At 40.5% G+C, this 25,092-nt stretch overlaps 1 protein-coding gene across 1 annotated transcript; it reads right to left on the bottom strand.

Moving 5' to 3' along the window:
* Positions 1-1,812: 1,812 nt before the first annotated feature.
* LOC124687010 (protein tesmin/TSO1-like CXC 5) lies at positions 1,813-9,707 on the bottom strand. Its single transcript, XM_047220865.1, has 8 exons — positions 9,135-9,707; positions 8,014-8,094; positions 7,232-7,409; positions 4,492-4,818; positions 4,084-4,184; positions 3,540-3,643; positions 2,342-2,725; positions 1,813-2,200 (listed from the first exon to the last, which is right to left on the bottom strand). The coding sequence occupies exons 1-8, from the start codon at positions 9,305-9,307 to the stop codon at positions 2,040-2,042; spliced, it is 1,509 nt and encodes a 502-aa protein (XP_047076821.1). The 5' UTR covers positions 9,308-9,707; the 3' UTR covers positions 1,813-2,039.
* Between the last annotated feature and the right edge of the window lie 15,385 nt (positions 9,708-25,092).

Genomic DNA, 25,092 nt, shown 5'->3' with positions numbered 1-25,092 from the left:
GCCTTTCGGCGGTGTGGGAGCGACCTTGGCCCCGGTCTCTACATCGACACCGCCCGGGATGCCCTTCCACCAGGTCTGTTTCCCTCCGTCGCCGTCACCGCTTCCGGCTTGGATCGCTATCCGCCACGTGCCGGCGGCGGTGAGGCTGCAGGCTGCTGCACGCGGCCTCCTAGTGCATCGGCGTGTAATTCATTGATATTGCAATTTAAATATTGCAATAATTTATATTGAAAAGAGGATAGCCAATTTATTGGCTAATTCGAATTCATATGTACAGTTAGTATAATTCTGATTGTTGAAGTCAAAAATTCAAGTCTCTTGGCTCTTTTCACGCTTTCTCACAAACGGATTCAAAAATAGTAATCTATTTTTGAAGTTTGGATAAACCATTGCTTCGTCTGGTGTCTACAATACAACTCATATAATACTAATTTTATTTTTACCAGATCGAAAAAATTTATGTTGAAAATAAAGTAGTACTCGCTATCCAGCCAGTCATCTACTTGACAAGTTTGGAAAGAATCTCTCGGAAAAGAGAGCGAAATCTCTCTTTGCTTGTGCCACCCGGGCGGAAGATATATCTGAGTCGAGCTCGTCGAAGAAGAAATAGCGGATGAGGGCTCAGATCAGAGTGAACAAACAGTGTGAAAGAGACTGAGAAGGGGAAGCATGCGCCCGAAAGGGGGGCCATTGCTCCATGTATAATATAACTCGGGATGTTGCGGGAGATGCGTGATCTGCAGCTGCAGCTCCTCCAAGTTGCGCTTCGTTGCGCAACGGACCTCGAGCTCGTCCGGTGTCGGGGATCTTGGGCGTGCGGTTTCCCCCATGGGCGGCGGACATGTTGTTTCTCCCGCGGGCAGCGACCTCAAAGTATGCGCCATCGACAGTCATCTGGCGGGGAGAAGGCATGGTGTCACCGACAGGAGCGCACCGTGTAGCACCACTGCATTCCGCCGCCGGCCGCCACGCGAGCTCCTTTTGTCCCGCTGGTTTCCATGGGATCCAGGTGGCTATACAGGTGCACGTCCGACGGGCGGATGGTGTTCACTTCATGTTCAGGGGTCAACAATAAAGCATCCCAGTTTATTTCAGGTTGAGAGTAATAAAATAAACCGAGATGTAAAAGGCTCGTATTTAGGTGTTAGGGTTGTGTTGCGTCGAGTCATGGTTTGTTTAGGTTGCAGCTCGAGGACGAGCTGCATGTCCAGGTGGGGTGTAGTGTTAGAGTACATCATGGGCCTGGGCCCGTTAGTCTTATGGTTTGCTTAGGGGTCAAGTAAGTCTTGCTTGGGAGTCAAGTAATCTTCTCTATATATAAGGAGAGGAGATGTATCAATCTAATCAAGCAAGAATTAAGAAGGAAATCCCTTCCCTCTTGCCCGGCCGTGGGCAAAAGGCCTCCGGCCGGCCTTCTCGCGCCCTCGCAGCCCTCCCTCTCCCTCCCAAACCCTAGCAGCCACATAACAAGTGAACTAGGAGATAAGTAAATGCTCACATCTTCAGTTTCGTTTTTATTCATTTATGATCTTTTCGGGTTAGTTTGAATGGCCAAATAAAAGGCAAATCAGATCCTCATTCACAACACATGTGTGGGTTCGCATCAGTTTAAACACAACATTGTTGTATTCGAATCATTTATGTACTTAGGTACCAAATGTAAGCCAAACCCGAATAATATATACCCACATCTAACAGTACAGCTAATGTTTTCAAATAACCAAAAATATGCACACAGACCACAATACAAATTCTCAAGATTATTACGGATACTAGAACAAATGAGCATCAGCATTTTTACAACATCCGGGACAGACAGGCTACTCAAGTCAGCACAGCATACAGTTGATAAAACTATGAACCGCGTGAGTAGCGGAAGAATCGTCACTGGGTACACCTCATGAATGATTGCTGTTACAACACCGGTCACCGAAAACGGCGACGGGGACTATTACTATCTATCTCTTTATCCATCTATGCACAGAGGTGATCATCTATCTAAAACATGGCGGCCAACAGCTAAAGTTTGTACTCCAGTCTTAGCTTGTGCTCTCTCCTTTCGGCTCGTCATCTGGTACGGGCAGTTGAATGTTCCTAGGGCCATTTTCTTCGGCCTTTATTACAGGGGGCTGAACAGGTGTTGCTCCGTGATGCCTCCGGACATCGAGTTCCATGGCTGCCTCCGATGAGAATTTAGCTTCTGTGACATTAGCAGAAATGTTAGGTTGTCAGGTTTATTTGCTGACCAAGCATCACTTGCATGCCCATGACATATAAGTTAAAATGCATCCACATATAACTAACAAACAGAATGTGACAAATTCATATAAGTTCTACTCACCATTTATCTTTCCACGCGTGATAAGCACACGGAGATAGTCTCGAAACCCTGTCAAAATTATGCTTTCTTGGACAGCATTTATCTCCGAAATATCCTGATCACACGAAGTTTCCATAAATGAACTTCTATAAGTATCATTTCCAAATGTGGTATCCTGCTCATCACACATAAGTGCTTGCGTTCCTGGAGATGCAGGCCCAGAATCTCTAGAATCATCAGAGAAATGGGACTTGAATTCATTGCCATTCTGCTGATCTGTACAGGCTTTGCTGTGGCTATCCACTGGAGAGACTTCCTTCGAGTTTTGCATCTCGCTCTTACCATTTGGTAAGCCATTACTTGTGCGGAAGTCCTTCCCCACTTCCTTCTCGTCCACTTTACTGTCTGTGGACATGAGCAAATAAACCAGAGTTAAACATTCATCTACACTGTAGACTGTGCACAACTTCTAGTTGGGGTGTAACCGTGTAAGTTGTATGTTGGTATGCATTGCCGTAATTATATGTTTTTCGCAAAACAAAAATTTCCTAACTTTACAGTCTATTCATTTGCCAACACTGGATTGGTGTGTGTGGACTGTGGAAGGGCAAGATTATTTGGCTGCTGGGTGCAGGACCTACCCGGTAAAAAAAAAAACTCTGGAGTGACAGCCCCATGCAAACTTAGGAGGTGCGCTCATGTCAGCCATGTCTACTCGCACATGGTTATACTACATACCACTTTGATCCCAAATAGTTATATATGATGCTAATTGAAAACGAGAACTAGACATCAGGGAATATATTTTTGTTTTAGCTCTAGCGCTGACACGGCTTAACTTTATTCTATTTTATAAAACATTTATGCTACACAAACATCTGCATGTGCCCCTTTTCTTTATGACTTGTTATTCTTTGGTCAAATTGGTGCCTGCCCCTGTATCCATATCAAGGTAAGGATGCAGAAGCAAAAATGTAGTGGGAAAGCCAAGACAACTAGAAAACTGCAAACTATCTTTCGATGCTGGCAATTTACAAATATGAACGACTGGCATTATTTCTTTTCTTTTTTTCCAACTGGCACAGTGATATCTAAGTGCCATCTCATGTTTTATTGCCTATGCATACTACGAGAGTACTGCTTGACACAGCACTAATGTGTTTTCAGAAGCCAGGTTCTTTTGAATAATTTGGCTGCAAGAGAAAGATAAAACCTTTACCAGCTATTGTTGGGAATACTTCTGCTGCATTTGTGCATGCAGTCACCACATGCTTGATTAGATCATTGACATCAGCAAGATTGATAGTGTTTGCTAGTGGAGACCTGAGAACATAAGTGTATTTCATCAAAAGATGATAAATGTAAACATGGAGAATTGTATCATGGTTAAATTGTTTGATAATAATATTATAATTGTGTAACTTTCCCGTCATCTTGACAGTCTTCTTCTAATATACAAAGACACACGTCTAGGCGTGTGTTCGAGAAAAAAAATTATAATTGTGTTTTAAGTAAATAATATATTCTTTACTTTGCATCTAGACGTAAGAAAGGACTGTCAAATATAAAATTATGTGGAATGAGCCATGTAAAGTGCACTAGTTACAGGAAGCTAATGCCGTACTACATTGGATTACATGCATTCTAGAGCATTATTATTTGGTCTTGGCCTCTTTTTGGCAATAGAGCTACCTACATCATTTAGTTGCACATTGGACCAATTTTGTGGGTTATTTAATTTAAAACTAATAGAGTTCAATTACCTATAAATCATAGTAGATGAATTACTTTGGGAATAACCACTGTTATGCCCTCCAAATCCTGTGCAAGAAGGTGTAACTTGCGAAACGCCTGAAAGATTCACCTAGCACACAAAAACAGCAATGCAAGTTTTGAGTTAGACAACAGTAGTAGAACTCGCAGCAATGGAAGTGTCGTCAAAATATGCGTTGTGTGAGTGTGGTGGTGTGTGTGCGCGTCTACATTGTACTTGGTGTTTCTAAAAAACGAAACAGATGATGTGTTCCCGCATCAATCCAAAGAACAATAGTGCCAATGAAAAGAGAGGGAATTATTAGTGAACTCAATACTCAATAAAATCGCTTGAAATTTACTATCCAGTCAAATTCCTACTGGGTGCTGCCGTGCTGGTCATCCCATTTGGAGCATACCTGTTGAAATTGCGCTTCGGAGAGTGAATCTTCTGGAGATATTTTTCTATGCCCTGGAGAACATTGGTATTCTGAGGATCCAATGGCACCATTCACAGCTGTGTTAGTTACTTGTAGAATGTTATTTCTATCAGATGCATTATCCCCTTGAACTAAAGCTCGGCGCTCTTCATTTCCTTCAAAGTTTTTACAATCCATACATCTACAGTTCTTGGAGCAAAGGATATTTGCTTGAAAGCACTCACAGTACTTCTTTAGGCATCCTGACTTCTTGCAATGACAGCCTTTATTGTGCTTTGGTCGAACAGGTACTGCTCCAGAATTATCCTGATAGCCAAAGTAAGACTGTTCAGATATGCGGAACTGAAGCACAAGAAAATTTACTCATTTAAGAAAAAAGAAACAAACTATAGGATCATTTTAAAGAAAAACATTCAGGGAAAAGACTGCGCGCTAAAACATAAAAAAGAATCAGACCAACGTAAAAGGAAGAAATAAAGTGGATTGCCAAATACATCCTAGCTGAAACCTGGAGACTTGGAAAAAAGAACAACACCCATATCACTTTATTTCTTTCATTGATCAGTACAAGAGAATACTGAAGTGCTCACTCTGCTCTTTCTTGGATTTCACTTCATATAGTGTAGAGAAAGTTGTAAAACTTGGACTGCCAATAATGCACAAGACGGTTTGGATTTGCCATGTCCAAATATTGTTACTAGATGTCATAAGAAGTAGTTATATTCTAAAAGATCTTTACTACTACCTCCGTTTCAAAGAATAAGGCGCACGCGCATCCCAAGATGAACTTTGACCATAAAATTTGAGCAACAAAATCTTGTTCATATTATATGTAATTAGTGTCGTTGGATTCGTATTGAAAAGCACTTTTTAATGATATTAATTTCATACAAACAATGTTTATCTATTTAAAGTAATTCTTGGTCAAACAAAAAGCTCGTAAAACGAGGGCGCCTTATTCCTTGAAACGGAGGTAGTAACATAGAGTGTAAATCATAACTGAAAACTGCAGGGGAGGCCCCAACAGTAAATTTTATTAAAAAAAGAGAGAGAAAATAAATACTAGTTCAAGAAAGATGTACAAGATGGAGGAAGGTAGGGGAAACCAGCGCTACTGAAGTGAGGGACTCAAACCAGTCATTAAGAGGGGCTGCAGATTCCCATTCATCCTAAAGGAAAAGACAGAGAGTATATTCTAGGATTTATATTGTCAAAAAGTAAGGCACTTCTCTGGTTCCAGATGCTCCAGGGCACAACGATGAAGACTTCCATGAAGAAGCAGGCCTTGGCTATGCAAAGGAGATGATGAGTGTATGTGTGCTAGCGTCCAAAGGTAAGCCAGTGACATTCCAACATGATATGCTGAAGGGGTAACGCCAGAAAAGGTGATATCTAGTTTGAGAAACTCAGAATTACAAAGCACACTATCTGAATCTTCAGTGACAAGGATGTCACACCTTTGGAGCATGTCTCTGGAGCTGTCATTCAGGAGAAACAATGGAAAGGATTTTAGATTTCTAAATGCTTGTGATGGGCACTGGAGCTTGAACAAGCTTAAGAGTTGAGGCATAATATCTGGAGATTGGTTCAGCGCAAAGGAGTGCAACATCGGGAATCTGGAGATGATGGGTTCCCTGGCCCAGCGGTCCTCCCATAAGAGGGTCGTGCCCAACGGAGCATGTGACAAGGCTACAGAATCGTACAGTATAAATGAAATAGAGACTTTACTTTCAATTAAGCGGAGTAACACGGTGGCTGCATAAAAGCATAAATTCAGTTGAAGGGCAAGAACATAAATGCCTTTGTTCAGGCAGATTGTAAGCAATAGCAAGTAAGAAAAAGGCAAATACAGACATAAAAACTACATGCTGACTGTCTAATTCTGTTAGGCAATCAGATATAGATACCTGAGCTTTAAGCACAATAGAATGTATCAAATATTCACAACAGATTAATTGATCAGAGGAAACCTGACTTGAGGACACGTAACAATACGCCAGGCGCAGTAGAATGGATATTTTGTACCCATTGGGCAAAGAAAGGTTGTAGGGTATGTTTGGTGCCCTATCTAGCCCTACCAAATGTTGGCAAGCATTGGCTTGCCAGTTTTTTGGCTAAGGAATCCTCCACCCACATTTGGCCAATTATTTGGCAAAAAAATGTGAGAGAGATAGTGGGACACCCATTGGCAACCAAAATTCTGGCACTAAACCAAACATAGACCAAATACAATAGGCAGCCAACTTTTTGGCAAGGCTAGCGTTGGCAACAAACCAAACATACCCGTAATTGTATGGTGGTATTCAGAAACATATCTTGCGGACGGACTAAAGCACTCATCGTATGTATAAGCCAAAAGTGTGAAAATTAAGGTGGATATGATTGCATCTTGGTGTCAAAGGACACGATCTAATAGAGCTATCATGTTTTCAGTCGCCGTAATAATTAATGTGGGTAAAGGGTAATTCAACTTCAGAGGAAAAGAAGTTGCAAATAAGTGTATCGTCTAAATAACCTACATTTCAGATTCGGTGAATGTTTTGGGATTATATTTCTGTTCCCATTTATAGATAGCAGTTTTTTTTTTCGCCAGCAAAACTTATCAATCTGCATGCTGAAAAAGCAAAAGAAAGAATAACTCTGACTAAAGGTTATTTACTGGCAAACATAACATGTAGTTCAGCCAGCATTTATTAAGAAAATCTATTAGAGGAAGTACCTTTCGAGCACTGATTGTATTTGGGCCATTCTCAATCTTAGGCTGAAAAGCAAGTGGGTTACGGAGGAGAGTCGCTTCAATAGCTCTGTTCCTGACTTTTTCATTCTCGGTGGTGTTTCCGCAATTTGAACAGTTACAGCCATCACAATTTACACGTGCTGCAAAACACTCGCAGTACCTAACCAATAAACAGTCAGTGAGTTTTACCTTCTATAAGCATGATAAAATGATTCACCATTCATGTGTTCACAAATAAAATGATCAACTGATTACAAACACAACAAACTTGAAAGCACAACCTGTTTTACATATATTAGAAAGATTACTTGACATAATCAATGGAATGTAAGTGGGACAACTATAATCAGAATATTGTGTAAGTACACAAAAACTGAAAGTGCAAATGGAAAAAATAATACGATAAAATACTTCGCAACAGTCATCTACTCATCACCTATGAACCTAATGTAAATTCTTATCTGTGCATTCATAACATAGGTAAACATGATATATCTAGTCATTTACCGTTAATGAAGAGGTTAATGAAGGGGTAACAGAGGGCAATCGAATTCACCTATTTCCCATCCCATTTTAGCTCTTTTCAATACTACAAATATAGTGCTAAACATTTAACTGAAAGCAGATCTTGTTAATGACTGGCGGTGGGCCTGCTCTTTTTAGCAAATAACAGGAAAGGATATCCATTATTCTGTTTTCTTAAATAGTATATTTGCTCTGTGCCATTAACAAAATAGCGCATGTGCAGAAAATATAACACTCACAGCTTCAAACATCGTGAATTTTTACAGTTACAGTGCTTCCTTTTCTTTGGAGTAACATTTTTTACTTCTGCAGCAGGGTTCCTGGGAAAACAAGCACACTTTGTTAGAAAAACAAACATTTGGCAAGCATGCACTACTGATTTCGAAAGCAGAAGAATCATAATACGAGCAGCAAAGTTTCTATTTTGTTATACATATAAATTAGCAATATTAACTTATTTTGGACAAGATTGGGATTATGTTTTGGTTTTTGAAGTGACAACAACAATTCCAGGGGAAAAAACTTTCAAAAAAACAGCTGACCAAAAATTTATATTTCCTCGCAATATAGTTTCAAAAAGAAAATGAACGGTGGATGGAGGAAATTGTTTAAAACAAGAATCTGATCACGAAGAAAAGGGAACTAGGAGTGTCATGGCTTTGTAGAGCACGATTCTTGATTCTATCTCTTACCGGGATATTCTTTTCCAATTATGATTTGACGTGTTAGCTCAGTTAAGACACCAGACATAATTTCCTTTTATGTGCTTCTGTTTTGCCAAATAGCAACCAACAGAATTAACACGGTCATACGAAATAATACACTGCAAATTTGACCTCAGAACAATTAACACACATTTCCAACAACATATCCAAATTCCAAAGGTTCCCCTTTATCAAATGCTAACATCAATGCTCACTAAGTGCAAAGCACAATAACCTACAACTAAATCAACCGAGCTTCCTTTCATATCATTGATGTGCTTATGTGCATGTGCATATGTATAGACTGGCACAGCATTGTCAACAGTCCATGCCAGAGCTCCTCAAACTCTAAAACTCAATACAAGTTCAAATACTCTCTTCTCAGCTTAGACATTCTTGCAAAATCAATGACAAGAATGATGCTACCCATGACTATGAGGAAACCAAACTATCGGAGGGATATTTATCATTTCTTTCGAATTTCAGTACAAGAGCTAGACTGAAATACCACCAACTTATTTAAATAGAATAAACCACAAGCAACAAATTTTGAACACGCAAACTGAACTCTATCCTTGACCGGATGAAAAGAGCAAAAGCACATGCAAATAGACCAATAAACGGAGTTAAATCCTCAAGCTGAGGAGCTTGCTCACTTCGGGGTGAAGACCACCGGCCACGGCCTTGGCACCGGCACTGGCATCGCCGTTGCCGTCGCCGCTGGTTTCTGCTGCGGCGGCGGCGCCACCGCCGGCGCCTTCAAATCAGCTGGAACAACCGGCGTGAGCTGATGTTGCGGCGGCTGCTGCTGCTGCTTCTCCTGCTCCATCACCAAACCAGAATGGCCGCCGAATTAGGTCACCGATAGCAAAATCCCGAAGGCGGGCTTTGCAATCCCGGACCGAGACCACCACGTGGAGGCTCAGAACCGAATCTCGCGGCGCGAGCTCACAGGAATTGGATCAAGAAATCAAGAACAGCGGGAGCTCTCCGACTCCTCCAGACTCAAGGAGCAGCGCAAAGCGGGAGGTAAGAACAATGGAGCAAGTCGGGGGATCAAACCCAAGAGGCCAAATTTGCGACGGGAGCGCAGAGATTAAGGCAATTCGGATTCCAGGAGGACGCGAGAGGAGAAAAGGCGAAGTCTTTTGGGGATTTGGGATCGAGGAGGGTGAGGAGGAGGAGGTGGAGGTGGAGGTGGGGGGGAGAAGAAGCTATTGGCAATGGAGGCTTTGGTCTCTTCGAGTTTTTTTGAATCCGAAATATTTTATGCATTTATTAGTGTTATATTCTTGCTTTAATTTATGTCCTTCTGTTTTGCGCCTCTGAAATTTTGCACAAGAGCGAAAGATGAGGATCTTCTTCAAAAGCCACAGCATTTGCATAAAACTCCTAAAAACATAAACAAGGTTCTTGCGAAAAATCTAGTCTTCTTCCTCCATAACAAGTCGATGGGTGCACCTTTACATTTGTTTTACTATCGCAGCTAGCCTTGGAAATAGACGGGATGTCGCCAAGACCATTGTTCCAAAGGGTGATTGTCATGAAGCGCTCGATACACCTAGTCGATGCTCCTGGAGGAATGATAGGAATCTACACCACTACACTACTCCACGAGGCCGAAATGGGAAGGGAAGTAAGGAAAGCTTATCCGCCTAAGTCTCAGTCGTATCATCAAAGCAAGATCGTTACGAACCCCTAACAACTGAAAATGAAACGTCGATGCTTATCTCCCCTCCCACCACCAAAGGAGGAGGCGGTGGAAAGGGGAAACATTAGGCTCGCCACCGATAGATAGGGGTGGGAAACATGGGTACTCTTTAAGCTCGGCATTCTTATTAGGATGGATGCTTCAAAATAAATAGAGTTATTAGCATTTGCATTTGTGTGCTTCTCATCATGTAGCTCTTTCTCGAGGAGATCGAAACCCAAATTACTCTCATTGACAAGAGATTCCACTTCCTCATTGACTTCATTGAGCTCATTAATGATATCAATGAGTTCATCAATTTTAGCACGAGTAAATTGTTTCCACAAAGAGAATAATACATCTTACCCATCTTAAGCAAGGAAGCATCATTATCATCCTCTTCTTCATTCTCACTTTGAGGTGTGTCGTGACTCAAGATAGGAGTTACCTTAGACCCTTTAGCCATAAGGCACATGTGTGTACCACAAGATGAAGATGAAGATGAAGAAGAGAATTTCTTCTTGAAGCTTTATCCATGAACATATCTTGTTCCATAGAGTGTTCAATTTCCTCTATATTATTAGCCAACAAACAACTACAAGAAGAAGAAACAATTTGAGCATGGCAACTAGACATATCAAGCATATCTTCTACACTAGTGCTTAAGTATTTCACAGTGATATACAAGGGAGTTGCTAGAAGTGTTCAAGTCCAAAATAACTACATCACATGTATTTATAAAAGAATGATCGTTGTCGTTAATCTCAACATCATCATCACATAAGATTTTTACACTCATTGTTCCATTACCATGTGACGTGTCACATGTTGGTGGAATGAAAGAGGTTGTCATGTCCAGGTACTTGGAGGTGGACGCAATTGGGAGCTCTTCGTGATATGAAGATGTGTCGGGAGCTCCTCGGAAAGCTTATTTGGTGAAATATTGTCCACAAGAAAATTGGAACCAACATATATTTCTTCAAGCTTATCCACTTCCCGCGACACGACTCATAGTCCAACATCATCCCAAACATTGTAATTTCTTCACGTAAGCAATGCTGAAACTCACAAGATACTTGGGCTTCAAGATTTAAGTTTTTCTCATCCTCGAAAGATAGATTTTTAAAAATATTTTGGAAGAGAAAACCTACATCTAGAAATTGATATATATGTATGTGTGTGTGTGTTCTAAAAATATTTTAAAACAGAAAAACCTACATCTAGAAATCGATATATGTGTGTGTGCATGTGCATGCGTAGGTGTGTGTGCATGTGTGTGGTATGAAATTTAAAAGCACGGACTTTTTCCATACACATAAGATATAATTTGGGCCATCAAACCGAAAAGTTTCATTTCACACTATACCACTAGTCGAGATATGAAGATGAAGATGAAGGAGAAGATGAACAAGAAGACGGAGACGAGGATGAAGATGAAGGTGGAGATGAATTTCTTCTTGAAGATTCATCCATGACCATATCTTGTTCCATAGAGTGTTTAGTTTCATCTACATTATTAGCAAGCAAACAAATATATGAAGCAGAAACATTTTGATCATGCAACTAGACATATCAAGCATATTATCTATGTTGGTGCTTAAGTATTTCTCGATTATATACAAGGACTATCAACATAAGATCATATAATACCTTTGTTGCTAGAAGAATTTAAGTCCAAAGAAAACACACCACCTATATTTATAGAAGAATGACCATTGCCGTTAAGCTCAACGACATCATCATCACATATGACTCACTTTTTCATTACCTTGTGATGTGTCACATGTTAGTGAAATGGAAGAGGTTGTGATGTCCAAGAACTTGGATGTGGACGCAATTGGGAGCTCTTCGTGGTATGAAGATGTGTTGGGAGCTCCTCGGCAAGCTCTTCCAACGATAAAATATTGTCCCCAAGACAATTGGACCCACCATATATTTCTTCAAGCGTGTCCACTTCTGGCGAGACAATTCATAGTCCAACATCATCAAGAACTGTGCAATTTCTTCGCTCAAGGAATGCTGAAACACGTAAGATACTTGGGGCTTCAAGATTTAAGTTTTCCTCATTCTCTAAATATAGATTTTAAAAATATTTTAGAAGAGAAAAATCTACATCTAGAAATTGATATATATGTGTGTTTGTGTGTGTGCGCGCGCGTGTGTGTGTGTGTGCACGCGCATATTTTTGAAATATTTTGGAAGAGAAAAACCTACATCTAGAATAGATATGTGTGTGTGTGCTTGGTATGAAATTTAAGAATTTTTACATAAGATATAATTTGGGCCATCAAACCTTAAAGTGTCATTGTGTACTATACCACTAGTTAAGATTTTGACTCTCTAGGCGGTGAAGCCCAAATAAGGAGAGACAATGATCACATACCAGTTAAAGGATCGAGATATCGCATGGAAGGGGTGAATAAACATTTAAAAAATAATCACATATTTTGCTTGAATAACGCATAATTAAACTAATGTATACTCTGCAAGGAAAAAACCTAAATAAGATAGGATCAACTAAGTGGATGACAACTTAAGCTTAAAAATTTGAGCATGAGAGGTACCTTAAAAGTGATAAATAAAATATAACTTCAAGCTTAAAGGCTATCACAAGAAAATAAATGTGGGTATAGATAGAGATAACCTAGGCAAACGGAAATAACCTCGAGAGGAAGATACTCAATGTTGGAGGAGTGTGGTTTACCACAAAGACCTCCCAAACCTTGCAACTCACCTTCTTCTTCAAGCCCCACAACAAAGTTAGATCCCCTACTCATGGTTACCTTTTTATCCACCTCGGAGTAGACAAGTTCCATAACCTCGTCACAAATCCCACGAAGGGGAATGCCCGAACCTCTCTAGACAATCTTCCACAAAGAGGTCACGTGGCACCAACTGCCAAGCCAACTAGGAGGTCACCCTCAAGTGTCAAAAACTCATGGGATTTCACTTGAGTGATTCAACATGGAGAACTCAGACTCAAGTGTAAAGCAAGAACAACAGAAATTCTCAAGTTCTCTCTAAAATCACACCAAATAAACAAAGGCTAAGGAGGAAGTGGGTAAGAATAACAATGGAGGAGGTCAACCAGTATTACTCCAATATTTAGTCCAAAATCTCCAATTCACATAGATGGGATACTATTAAGTAAAAATGTTGATCTAGATCTCCTCTCATTTTTTCCTAAATAAGATGTAAGAAGCATTAGAGGCTATGGAGAGAGTTCAATATTTAGAAGGTCAACAATGGTGGGGGGGAGTGTGCTCAAGAACCCTACTTCAAGCGGGGAAGAAGACCCCATTTAATTTATAGCCCCTCGAAAATTTGTTTGTAATAATAATTTTTGGGTTGTTTGAATAAATTAAAAGTTCCATATGTAAATTTAGGGAGGTTCATAATACTCCAGATATAACATGGATGGAACACGGGCCAGACCAAAAGCTACGGTTCATCCAAAATCACTAGAAACTTCCTGACCACTCGGAATTTCATCCCAAAATCTCATTTGATTCTTGAATGCCAAAATAGCAGAAACACACATACAAAAAACACGGTAAATTTTTCATACGAACTCCATTTTGAAAAAAAATAGGGTTTTTTGAAGGTAACGACACACTTTAGAGCATATTTAGCTTATCTCTTAAAACGTCGGCCTTTAAAATGCGTATAATGTTCGTGGTAAACCCTTTTACGGTCTCTCGCAGGTTAGAACCAAACATATCCGACAAGATCGTAAACAAAATCTATGAAATTATATATCCCAAGTTTAAAAATCCAATACGACAATATTCAATAGTTTTAACAAGCCAAAATTATTGAACATGCGCAATCATGTGCAATCAATCGCCATAACGTTGGCCACTATTTCTTGTCGAAGAAGGCAAGTTCAAGTATCATAGTCCTCATGAAGCATGTCGAAGAAGGAAAGTTCAAGCATCATGGTCCTCGTGAAGTGCCGAAGGCATCACCACCGCCACCATCACTCGTTGGAGCATCACCACAGCCCACCACCACTAGTCAAAGAACCACCATGACCTCCTAGTGCTTCCCTTTTTTGCTGCAATATCTCCATTCTTGTAAGATCACCACTCACTTGTGAAGGCATCCATGGTAGTTGGATCCATCATCATCTTGTTCTCATAGGCAACGAGCTCTACCATGGCCTTCTTCTCTTAGGTACGGGATCTCATCTCTTCCAATGGGACCTTGTGCATCTCATCCTCTAGGAGTGCTTCCCACCTTGCTTGATTCTTTTGATTTTTCTTATCGTCCATGTGCATCTTTGCTTCCAATGTATTGGTCATCAACATGCATCTCCTTTGTTTTCACCATGTCATAATTTTTCCCTCAAGCTTGATGCCTCGTCATTTCATCGAACTTGCCCTTGTTTCTTCCTCCGTTCAATGCATCATCATCATCATCCAACAATAGCAATGCTACTTTCTTTGCTGGTGCTTCTGGATCCCTCAACTTCCACTCCTCGTTATGCTCATGCAATATCCAACATTGTTTTAGCATAAGCGATTTGTTTTGGGAAGAGGGCATTTGCTTCCACCTTTACATTCCAAATTTATCATAGATAAAAAAATAGCAATGCACAAGTACGTATATGTGAGCAGCACTATCACAAGTATTTAAAATAAATGCAACAATGCACAAAATAAGTGAAACAATGTACAAAACTCACATAGTCATCAATGGTGACACCACTTGGAGGTGCATTTCTCACTTGCTCCAAACATCCACTCCAATGGCTGCAAGCCGCTTTGATCACATCCCAACTACCTTAGAGTTATCAATACGAGTGTGTAGGTGTGGAAGCAAGCCGAGGATGAATTGAAAAACTTTTCCTTGATCTTTTGCCAATGCCATCCTTGCCAGTTTGATCGTTGTCGCACAAGGCATTGAGTGACAAACTCTCCCATGCACTCACCAAGCAAATATATTCCACATCGGTGTACTTTATAGTTCTAGCATTGGTAGGTTGCGATTAATCAAGCATCTCTCCTCTATCTCCTCCACATCTTTATCTTCATTCCCCTCCTCACCATCACCCTTGTATCCCTCAAACTCCTACAAGTATTAACTCTCCAAGTGGCGTTCCATCAAGGTTAACCACATTATCATTCACCAAATGCACAAAAGAATTAGGCACCTCCATATGGACTACAAGACTAAAAGGGTATATTTCCCCTATGTGTGGTTTTGGTAATTAATATCCATATGGACTAATGTTTTGTTTGAATTTATGTGGAGGAATATTCCATAGGTAATGTTTGTAGTCCATGTGTTGGATTCAAGTATGGATGCCATGCAGATAAAGATATACCTTGAGTACTGGTATAGATAATTGATTTGAAGAGAAGAACACTAAGAAGAAGAAATGAAGAAAAATATCTTGGGTGGAGCCATGCTCTAGCTTATGTGCTAAGCCATGGATGATCAAGATCTGGAGAGTTTGATGACAATAGAATAGTTCAAGATATGACTCTAGGTCGGTGTCATGATAGACTCATGAGTTGAGATATTGACGACGGAATACCCACCGGGTAGGCCCATGGGAGAGAGTGATGACCCACAAGTATAGGGGATCGCAGCAGTCTTCGCGGGTAGTAAAACCCAATTTATTGATTCGACACAAGGGGAGAAAAAGAATACTTGAAAGCCTTAACAGATGGAGTTGTCAATTCAGCCGCACTGAAACAGAACTTGCTCGCAAGAGTTTATCGAGAGTAAGCAGTTTTATAGCAAGTAGCAATAGTGAAATAACAGACAGTAGAGTAACGGAGACAGCAGTAGTGATTATAGTAAACAGCAGGATTAAAATATCGTAGGCACGGGGACGGATAACGGGCGTTGCATGGATGAGAGAAACTCATGTAACAATCAAGCTGGGCATTTGCGTATAATAATAAAACGGTGTCTAAGTGCAAAGCAATCAATAGGCATGTGTTCCAATTATAGTCGTACGTGCTCGCAATGAGAAACTTGCACAACATCTTTTGTCCTACCAGCCGGTGGCAGCCGGGCCTCAAGGGAATCTACTCGGATATTAAGGTACTCCTTTTAATAGAGTACCGGAGCAAAGCATTAACACTCCGTGAACACATGTGATCCTCACATCACTACCATCCCCTCCGGTTGTCCCGATTTCGTCACTTCGGGGCCATTGGTTCCGGACGACGACATGTGTATACAACTTGCAGGTAAGACCATAAACAATGAATATCATGATGAAATAATAACATGTTCAGATCTGAGATCATGGCACTCGGGCCCTAGTGACAAGCATTAAGCATAACAAGTTGCAACAATATCATCAAAGTACCAATTACGGACACTAGGCACTATGCCCTAACAATCTTACACTATTACATGACCAATCTCATCCAATCCCTACCATCCCCTTCGGCCTACAGCGGGGGAATTACTCACACATGGATGGGGGAAACATGGCTGGTTGATGAAGAGGCGTCGGTGGTGATGGTGGCGATGATCTCCTCCAACTCCCCGTCCCGGCGGAGTGCCGGAACCGGAGACTTCGGCTCCCGAGACGGAGTTTCGCGATGTGGCGGCATTCTGGAGGGTTTCTGGCGACTTCGACTTCTCTCCGTGCGTTTTTAGGTCGAGGGCGATAAGTAGTCCGAAGGAGGGCGTCGGAGGCCGGCAGAGGGGCCACACGCTAGGGCCGCGCGCCCCCCTCCTGGGTCGCGCCGCCCTAGGGTGTGGGCCCTCGGGCCTCCACCTGACTTGCCCTTCCGGCTCCGTGAGTCTTCCGGGAAAATAGGGTCTTCCGTATAAATTCCGAGGTTTTTCCCGAAAGTTGGATTTCCGCACAAAAACGAGACACTGAACAGTTCTGCTGAAAACAGCGTTAGTCCGTGTTAGTTGCATCCAAAATACACAAATTAGAGGCAAAACAATAGCAAAAGTGTTCGGGAAAGTAGATACGTTTGGACGTATCAACTCCCCCCAAGCTTAGCTTATTGCTTGTCCTCAAGCAATTCAGTTAACAACTGAGCGATAAAAGAAGTTTCACGAACACATTTGTTCATATGATGTAAATATTCTCATGCTATGGCTAACACTTAGGCAGTTCATAATAAGATACATGCAAATAAGATCATCTAATAGCTATGTCAATCATGGAAAGGTACCAACAATTAATAATAAGCATCATGAATCATGTATATAAGCAGGATTGCAATGTTCATAAAAGAGTATGATAGAGTGGTATCTCGCTTGCCCATATTTGATCAGCAAAACATAAATGCTCGAGCACCTCCGAAGTTCATAGAAAGACTAGAAATAGTGATTGTCAAAGATAAAAGCATCAAAGTTATACCACAATCAATCATATTTTGAGACAAGCATATTACACTAAGAATGACAGTTGTGCTCTCAAGAAAGTGCTCAAAGAAAGGATGGAGACACAACATAAAAGTAAAAGATTGATTCTTCGCAGAGGGAAGCAGGGATTAACATGCGCTAGAGCTTTTCATTTTTAAAACAGGAGTAAAATTGTTTTGAGAGGTGTTTGTTGTTGTCAACGAATGGTAATGGGTACACCAACTACCTCGCCAACCGGACTTTCAAGAGCGGCTCCCATGAAGGACGTTATCTCCACCAGCAAGGTATTCTCTTTTGTTTACACACGTATTTTAGTTTTATTATGGGTGACACTCCCCCAACCTTTGCTTACACAAGCCATGGCTAACCGAATCCTCGGGTGCCTTCCATCAATCACATACCATGGAGGAGTGTCTATTTGCAAAATTAAGTTGCTTACTGATGAATCAGAGCAAAACATGTGAAGAGAATTATTAGTAAAGTTTGATTAATCGGGGCGGGAACCCCATTGCCGACTCTTTTTGCAAAATTATTGGATAAGCGGATGTGCCACTAGTCCATATGAAAGTCCGTCAAGAGTAAATGACAAGGTTGAAAGTTAAACACCACATACTTCCTCATGAGCTATGAAACATTAACACAAATTGAGAAGCATTTTTGAAGGTTTAAAGGTAGCGCATGAGAATTTACTTGGAATGGTTTGAAATGCCATGCATAGGTATTTATGGTGGACACTCGGAATAACTTGGTTTTCATGTGTTTGGAAGCACGAGCAGCGTTCCCGCTCAGTACAAATGAAGGCTAGCAAAAGACTAGGGAGCGACAAATCAAGAGAGCAAGAATCGTCATAATCATGCTTGCGGCAAAATAAATTAACCGAGGCATAAAAGTGATACCGTAACTCGAAGCAATATAAATCATCGAGGCTTAATTGACTTTTGTTCAGTCATATGCATGCGTGAGCATGTGCCAAGTTAATTCAAACGAATTATTCAGAGGAGGATACCACAATATCATACCTATCTATGAATAAAACAATGCAAGCAAACATCCATGACATGCTACTCATATTAATAAATTGGAGCTAAACATGAGAGATCATGAACTACTAGACTTTCTTAAATGACATATACCTCACATGAACCAACTAAGCATGCTCACATGGATGAATATATGTACAAAAATGAAAACAAATAGAGTTCATACCAGCCTCTCACCACAATCAGATTGTCGAATATCGTCATTATTGTCTTTCACTTGTGTAGCTTGGATAATATGAAATGAAAACCACGCTCCAGCCACCGAAGACCATTGAAATCATAATGAACTTTACAAACCAAAGAAGAACAGCAAATATTTTTGGTGTTTTCGAATTTGGAAACAAGAACAAAAGGAAACAAGCAAACAAAGCAAAATCTTTTTGGGTTTTCTTATAGCAAACTAGCAATAGAAAATAAAGCGAAACAAATGCAAGAAACCAAAATAAACAAATGGTGAAGAGAAACAACAGAAATATTTTTGGTCTTTTTGTGTTTTAGGAAAGAAACAAAGCAAGAACAAGAAAATGAAAACTAAAAGAAACACAGAAAAACAAGATGGCAGAAATCTGCCAAAACCTGACAGAAGTACAGAAATCGATTTTTACAAAAATCTTCCGTTGCTCAGCTCGAAAAGTGTTCAACTAATGAAAGTTAGATAACAACCTTGGGAACATGCACAAAAATTGGCAGCTCAAAATAACGTTCTGGCTGTGCGCACGAATTTTTCTAGTAACAGTCCAGAATCTGTTTTTAGGCAGCACTTCCCCAAATATCATCTCCCTCTCATTAGAAAACCACTCAAAGAAACTAAACAAGTATGTACAAGTATCCAGCAACCATAATATGCAAAGAATGAGTGATGCCGGTATACCTCCCCCCAAGCTAAGGCTTTTGGCCTAAGTGGAGATCAACCCCAGCGAGGGTCTGGGTTCCACGCCGGTGGATCATACATGGCGTAGTCATAATAAGGTACCGATGCAGAAGAAAAGCGTGGAGGCTCCTCATGCCCAACTTGTTGATGCGAAGAACTTGCTGCATCTGATGACGAGTCGCGGTGTTCCTCGTCCTCCTACGTGTTGTCCCTTGCATGATGGCCATCTCTCTCTATGTATGCCTTCAGTTCACCTTCCGTGACTGACCAATCCTCCCTGGAATCAAGGTTAAACAGAGCAGGTGCAGGCAATCCTACTAATTTTTCAGTTTTCTTAGTTATTCTCCAAGATTTCTTGTAAAATGTTATTCCGTAAGACAGGTTGCTCAAATTAGACGAATCGAAACAAATTCATGCTTAATCATGGAGACTATGTCAAGTTTCTCTATGGGGAGCTGAATATCAAGATGGTGAGGTTCTACATCATGCATAGCTAATAAGCGAGAGGCGATGAGACCTCCACAAATTCCTCCCTTCTCACGGTTAGTAGCAAGTCCGTTGGCTATCAAAGCACCCAAGTTATAAGTCCTATTACCTTGTAATGCAGCAGCCTAGAAAGGCTAGATCCTCGGATAGATATTTTACTTCCATTCTTTCTTGCTAGAACGCACTTGGTGATGAAATAAGCAAAGTAACGAATAGCTGGGAGGTGAATGCTACTGATTTTACCACCATCCTCTGAGAAGCTTCTTCCATGACAAATCATCTTGAAGAGATCCAAGAACTCTTGCGGCGATCCCCTTATCTTCTCGCATGATCCCCATTGCAGCACTCTGATTGCTGCACAAAAATCATTGAATGGCAAGTCGACAGTTTTATTATAAATTTTGTACTGAACCATGGGGTTAGATCGTGACCAATTGAATTTAAAATCCTGCACTGCTGACATAGTCAGTTTTGCATATTGGCATGGTTCACCATCAACAAAATCATCCAACACTGCACGAGAGATTAGACTTTGAACATCCTGCAAGATCCCTGCACTTCTCGTAAAATCCACGCACGGGTAGTAAGCGGGGTATACTCCTTCTTCTCGGTGAACTCTCATGACCTGTTGCACCTCCAATTCTTGTTGGTTGAGTTGGTGCCTACTCCCTTCCATTTTCTGAAATTTTTCAACAAACAATATAAAACTTGATTTGGTGACATATAATCGAGGGAAACTACCATAGGAACTTGCTAGAGTACTAATCATGCATCAAAACTAGTTTCTACCACTTAGAACAAGCATACTTGGATGGTTGGAGGAGTCACATACCGAAGAGCAAATGTGCCAAATTTCAGACAGAAATCTGGGCTGAGCAAAGATATCGAGAAATCTGGAGTTCTTGAGCAAAAACACGAGTGAGAGGAAGCTGGTGTCGATTTTTTTGGGAGAGAGAAGAGTGTGGGAGGAAGAGATGCTAAAGTGGGGTAAAGGGGGGCCCACACACCAGGGTGGCGCGCCCCCTGCTGGCCGCGCCGACCTATGGGGTGCCACCCGGGGTGCCCCACCGGTCATCCCCGTGTGCTCCCGGGTGCCTCGTCGAAAAATAGGACCAACGGTATAATTTTTGTGAATTTTTGAAAACTTTGAAAAATGCACATTTCGGGTATTAAGTTTATTATTACCGGCCAGGAAATTTTTTGAAATCTCTAATTAACTAAGGAACTTTGCAAAATAAAAGTGCTACGGCAACTAGAGCAAGTGGAGGAAGAAAGAGATGTTGTTTACCTCCTCTATGCATATAAAAAGTATTTGTTAACAAGGTTGATCAAGTCTTGCCACCAAATAAATTTTACATAGCATAAGAAGAAATAAACCTCAAATCAATCATGTTACCTTGAATTGTATTGATATGGATCCAATCACAAGAGTTTGATATTCTTCTTTAGACTCATATATTGGACAATCGATAGTTCCGACTTTGATAGTTCTCACATTAGAAATAGTATTAACTCCACATGCTTTTTCAATCCTCTTGGGGAAATAGACGGTGTGCTCCTTATCATCAACATTGAAAGTAACCTTTCCTTTAGCGGTGTTAAGAAAAGGTCTCCCAAGAATAATAGACATATTATCATCTTCAGGCATTTCCAACACAACAAAATCACTTAATATCAAACAGTTATTAGTAACTTGCACAGGAACATCCTCACATATACCAACAGGAATAGCAGTAGATTTATCAGCCATTTGCAAAGATATATCAGTAGGTATCAACTTATCTAAGTAAAGTCTCTTATAAAGAGAAAAAAGCATAACACTAACACCGGCTCCCAAGTCACATAGAGCAGCTTTAACATAATTATTCTTAATAGAACAAGGAATAGTAGGTATACCTGGGTCGCCCAACTTCTTTGGAACTTTGCCATTGAAAGAGTAATTAGCAAGCATAGTGGAAATTTCCTCATTGGGGATTTTCCTTTTGTTAGTAACAATATCTTTCATATACTTTGAATAAGGAGGCAATTTAATAGCATCGATCAAAGGGATTTGCAAGAATAAAGGTTTCATCCAGTCACAAAATTTATTATAGTGTTCTTCTTCCTTTGATTTTAGTTTCTTAGCAGGAAAAGGCATTTGCTTTTGCACCCAAGGTTCCCTTTTATTACCATGTTTCTTAGCAATAAAATCTTCTTTAGTATACTTTTTATTTTTATCTTGCTTTTCAGTGTTCATCTTCAACTTCTTCTTTATCGAAACATCATTCTTATCATTACCATTATTATTATCATGTTCATTACCACTTTCGGTTTCAAGCATCGAAATAGAAATACTATTAGGATCATTAACAGGTTCAGAGGATTCTACAACATTTTTATGTTTCTTCTTCTTTTTCTTAGAAGGATCTCTAGGTTCAGTGCGTTGCGAATCTTGTTCAATTCTTTTGGGATGCCCTTCGGGATATAGAGGATCCTGGGTAGAGACACCACCTCTAGTTGTTACTTCATAAGCATGTTTCTCTTTAGAATTATTTTGTAATAAGTCATTTTGCACTTTAGTGAGTTGATCAATTTGAGTTTGAACCATTTGAAAATGTTTAACAAGCATCTTAACATCATTGGAGGTTCTCTCCACAATATCATGCAAATTGCTAATAGCTTGAGAATTTTCCATTAGATGATTCTCTACTCTCATATTAAAAATTTCTTGCTTAACAATATAATTATCAAACTCATCTAAGCATTGTGCAGGAGGTTTTGAATACGGAATATCTTCCCTAGTTAAAGCGCTGAAGGGAGTTTACCTCAATCATGGATGAAGGGGGAATTATCTCACATATATCTTCTATGGGAGGTAGATTCTTCACATCTTCAGATTTAATACCTTTCTCCTTGAGAGACTTCTTGGCTTCCCTCATATCTTCATCATTCAATTTAATTAATCCCCTCTTCTTCAATATTGGCGTTGGAATTGGTTCGAGCGTAGTCCAATCATCATGATTCCGGCCTATTTTAGCCAATAATTCTTCAGACTTCGTCCGGAGTTCTTTTCCCGAAAACACAACCAAGCACAACTATCCAAATATGCCCTAGACTCAATGGTTAGTCCACTATAAAATATATCAAGTAGATCATTCTTTTCTAAATCATGTCCAGAGTCGAGCTCGATAAGAGAACAAAATCTTGCCCAAGCCTCAGGCAATTTCTCTTCATCTCCCTGGTCAAATCTATAAATTCTCTGTAAAGCAATATGTTGAGCACTAGCAGGAAAGTATTTTCGAAAGAAAACATCACACAAATCAGTTGGACTTTTAATAGAACCAGGAGGCAAATTATTATACCAAGTTTTAGCATCATCCTTTAATGAGAAAGGAAAAAATTTAGCGACAAAATAAGTACGCATCTTGATATCATCAGAAAACAAGCTACTCATAGAAGAAAGTTCAATCATGTGTTCTACAACACTTTATATTTCAGTACCACAAAAGGGTGCTTTCTCTACAATAGCTATATGAGATAAATCAAGAGAAAAATCATAATCTTTATCCTTAATGCATATAGGAGATGTGGCAAATTTAGGATCAGGAGATAACTTATGTCTAACGAGTATATTGTGTGAGAAACTTTTTAATTTCACTTGCATCGAGCAGTAGCATTGCATCTATTAATAAGATCATCATTAAGCTCCACATAATCTTCATCAGGATCATCACTAGAATAATCGGGTTCGGGTGAACTAACAGGTGTAGTAGCATCAGGAGTTTCAAGCATTTTCAATTTGTCTAGACCTAGCAATTGTAGCATCTAGAAAAGATCCCAATGAACCACTATCATCAAGCACATCGTAAATATTATCAATATTATGAGAGTTTTCAGATTCAGCGAAGTACCAGCAAGTGAAGCATGTGGTGGTGAAACAAGTTTATCAATCACGGATGGTGAATCAAGAGCGACAGAGGTACACGAGTTGTACCTTTTCTTGTAGTGGATGGTAATATGGCGACTTTAGGATCGCGAGTTTTACCCATGATGGAGAATTTGCAGCGAACAATATAAATCCAAGTGAACTTCCAAATAAAGCTATGCTCCCCGGCAACGGCGCCAGAAAACAGTCTTGATGACCCACAAGTATAGGGGATCGCAGCAGTCTTCGCGGGTAGTAAACCCCAATTTATTGATTCGACACAAGGGGAGACAAAGAATACTTGAAAGCCTTAACAGCGGAGTTGTCAATTCAGCTGCACCTGGAAACAGACTTGCTCGCAAGAGTTTATCAGTAGTAACAGTTTGATAGTAGTAGCGATAGCGTAGTGAAATAACGAAGACAGAGTAACAGAGACAGCAGTAGTGATTATAGTAAACGGCAGGATTAAAATACCGTAGGCACGGGGACGGATAACGGGCGTTGCATGGATGAGAGAAACTCATGTAGCAATCAAGCGAGGCGTTTGCGGATAATAATAAAACGGTGTCTAAGTACAAAGCAATCAATAGGCATGTGTTCCAATTATAGTCGTACGTGCTCGCAATGAGAAACTTGCGCAACATCTTTTGTCCTACCAGCACGGTGGCAGCCGGGCCTCAAGGGAATCTACTCGGATATTAAGGTACTCCTTTTAATAGAGTACCGGAGCAAAGCATTAACACTCCGTGAACACATGTGATCCTCACATCACTACCATCCCCTCCGGTTGTCCCGATTTCCGTCACTTCGGGGCCATTGGTTCCGGACAACGACATGTGTATACAACTTGCAGGTAAGACCATAAACAATGAATATCATGATGAAATAATAACATGTTCAGATCTGAGATCATGGCACTCGGGCCCTAGTGACAAGCATTAAGCATAACAAGTTGCAACAATATCATCAAAGTACCAATTACGGACACTAGGCACTATGCCCTAACAATCTTACACTATTACAAGACCAATCTCATCCAATCCCTACCATCCCCTTCGGCCTACAGCGGGGGAATTACTCACACATGGATGGGGAAAACATGGCTGGTTGATGAAGAGGCATCGGTGGTGATGGTGGCGATGATCTCCTCCAATTCCCCGTCCCGGCGGAGTGCCAGAATGGAGACTTCTGGCTCCCGAGACGGAGTTTCGCGATGTGGCGGCGTTCTGGAGGGTTTCTGGCGACTTCGACTTCTCTCCGTGCGTTTTTAGGT

The sequence above is a fragment of the Lolium rigidum genome, chromosome 2, assembly GCF_022539505.1.
Source record: "Lolium rigidum isolate FL_2022 chromosome 2, APGP_CSIRO_Lrig_0.1, whole genome shotgun sequence".
In the NCBI taxonomy this organism is placed as follows: domain Eukaryota; kingdom Viridiplantae; phylum Streptophyta; class Magnoliopsida; order Poales; family Poaceae; genus Lolium; species Lolium rigidum.
This window is presented reverse-complemented; position numbering and strand designations above follow the sequence as displayed.

Bases quoted from the DNA above. Each gene is read 5' to 3' on its own strand.
- LOC124687010 (XM_047220865.1), bottom strand. From the start codon at position 9,307: ATGGAGCAGGAGAAGCAGCAGCAGCAGCCGCCGCAACATCAGCTCACG. The intron at 8,095-9,134 runs GTGAGCAAGCTC...TTGTTTTCCCAG, and splicing joins CCGGTGGTCTTCACCCCGAA to GAACCCTGCTGCAGAAGTAA. The intron at 2,726-3,539 runs GTAAAGGTTTTA...TCATGTCCACAG, and splicing joins AGTATTCCCAACAATAGCTG to ACAGTAAAGTGGACGAGAAG.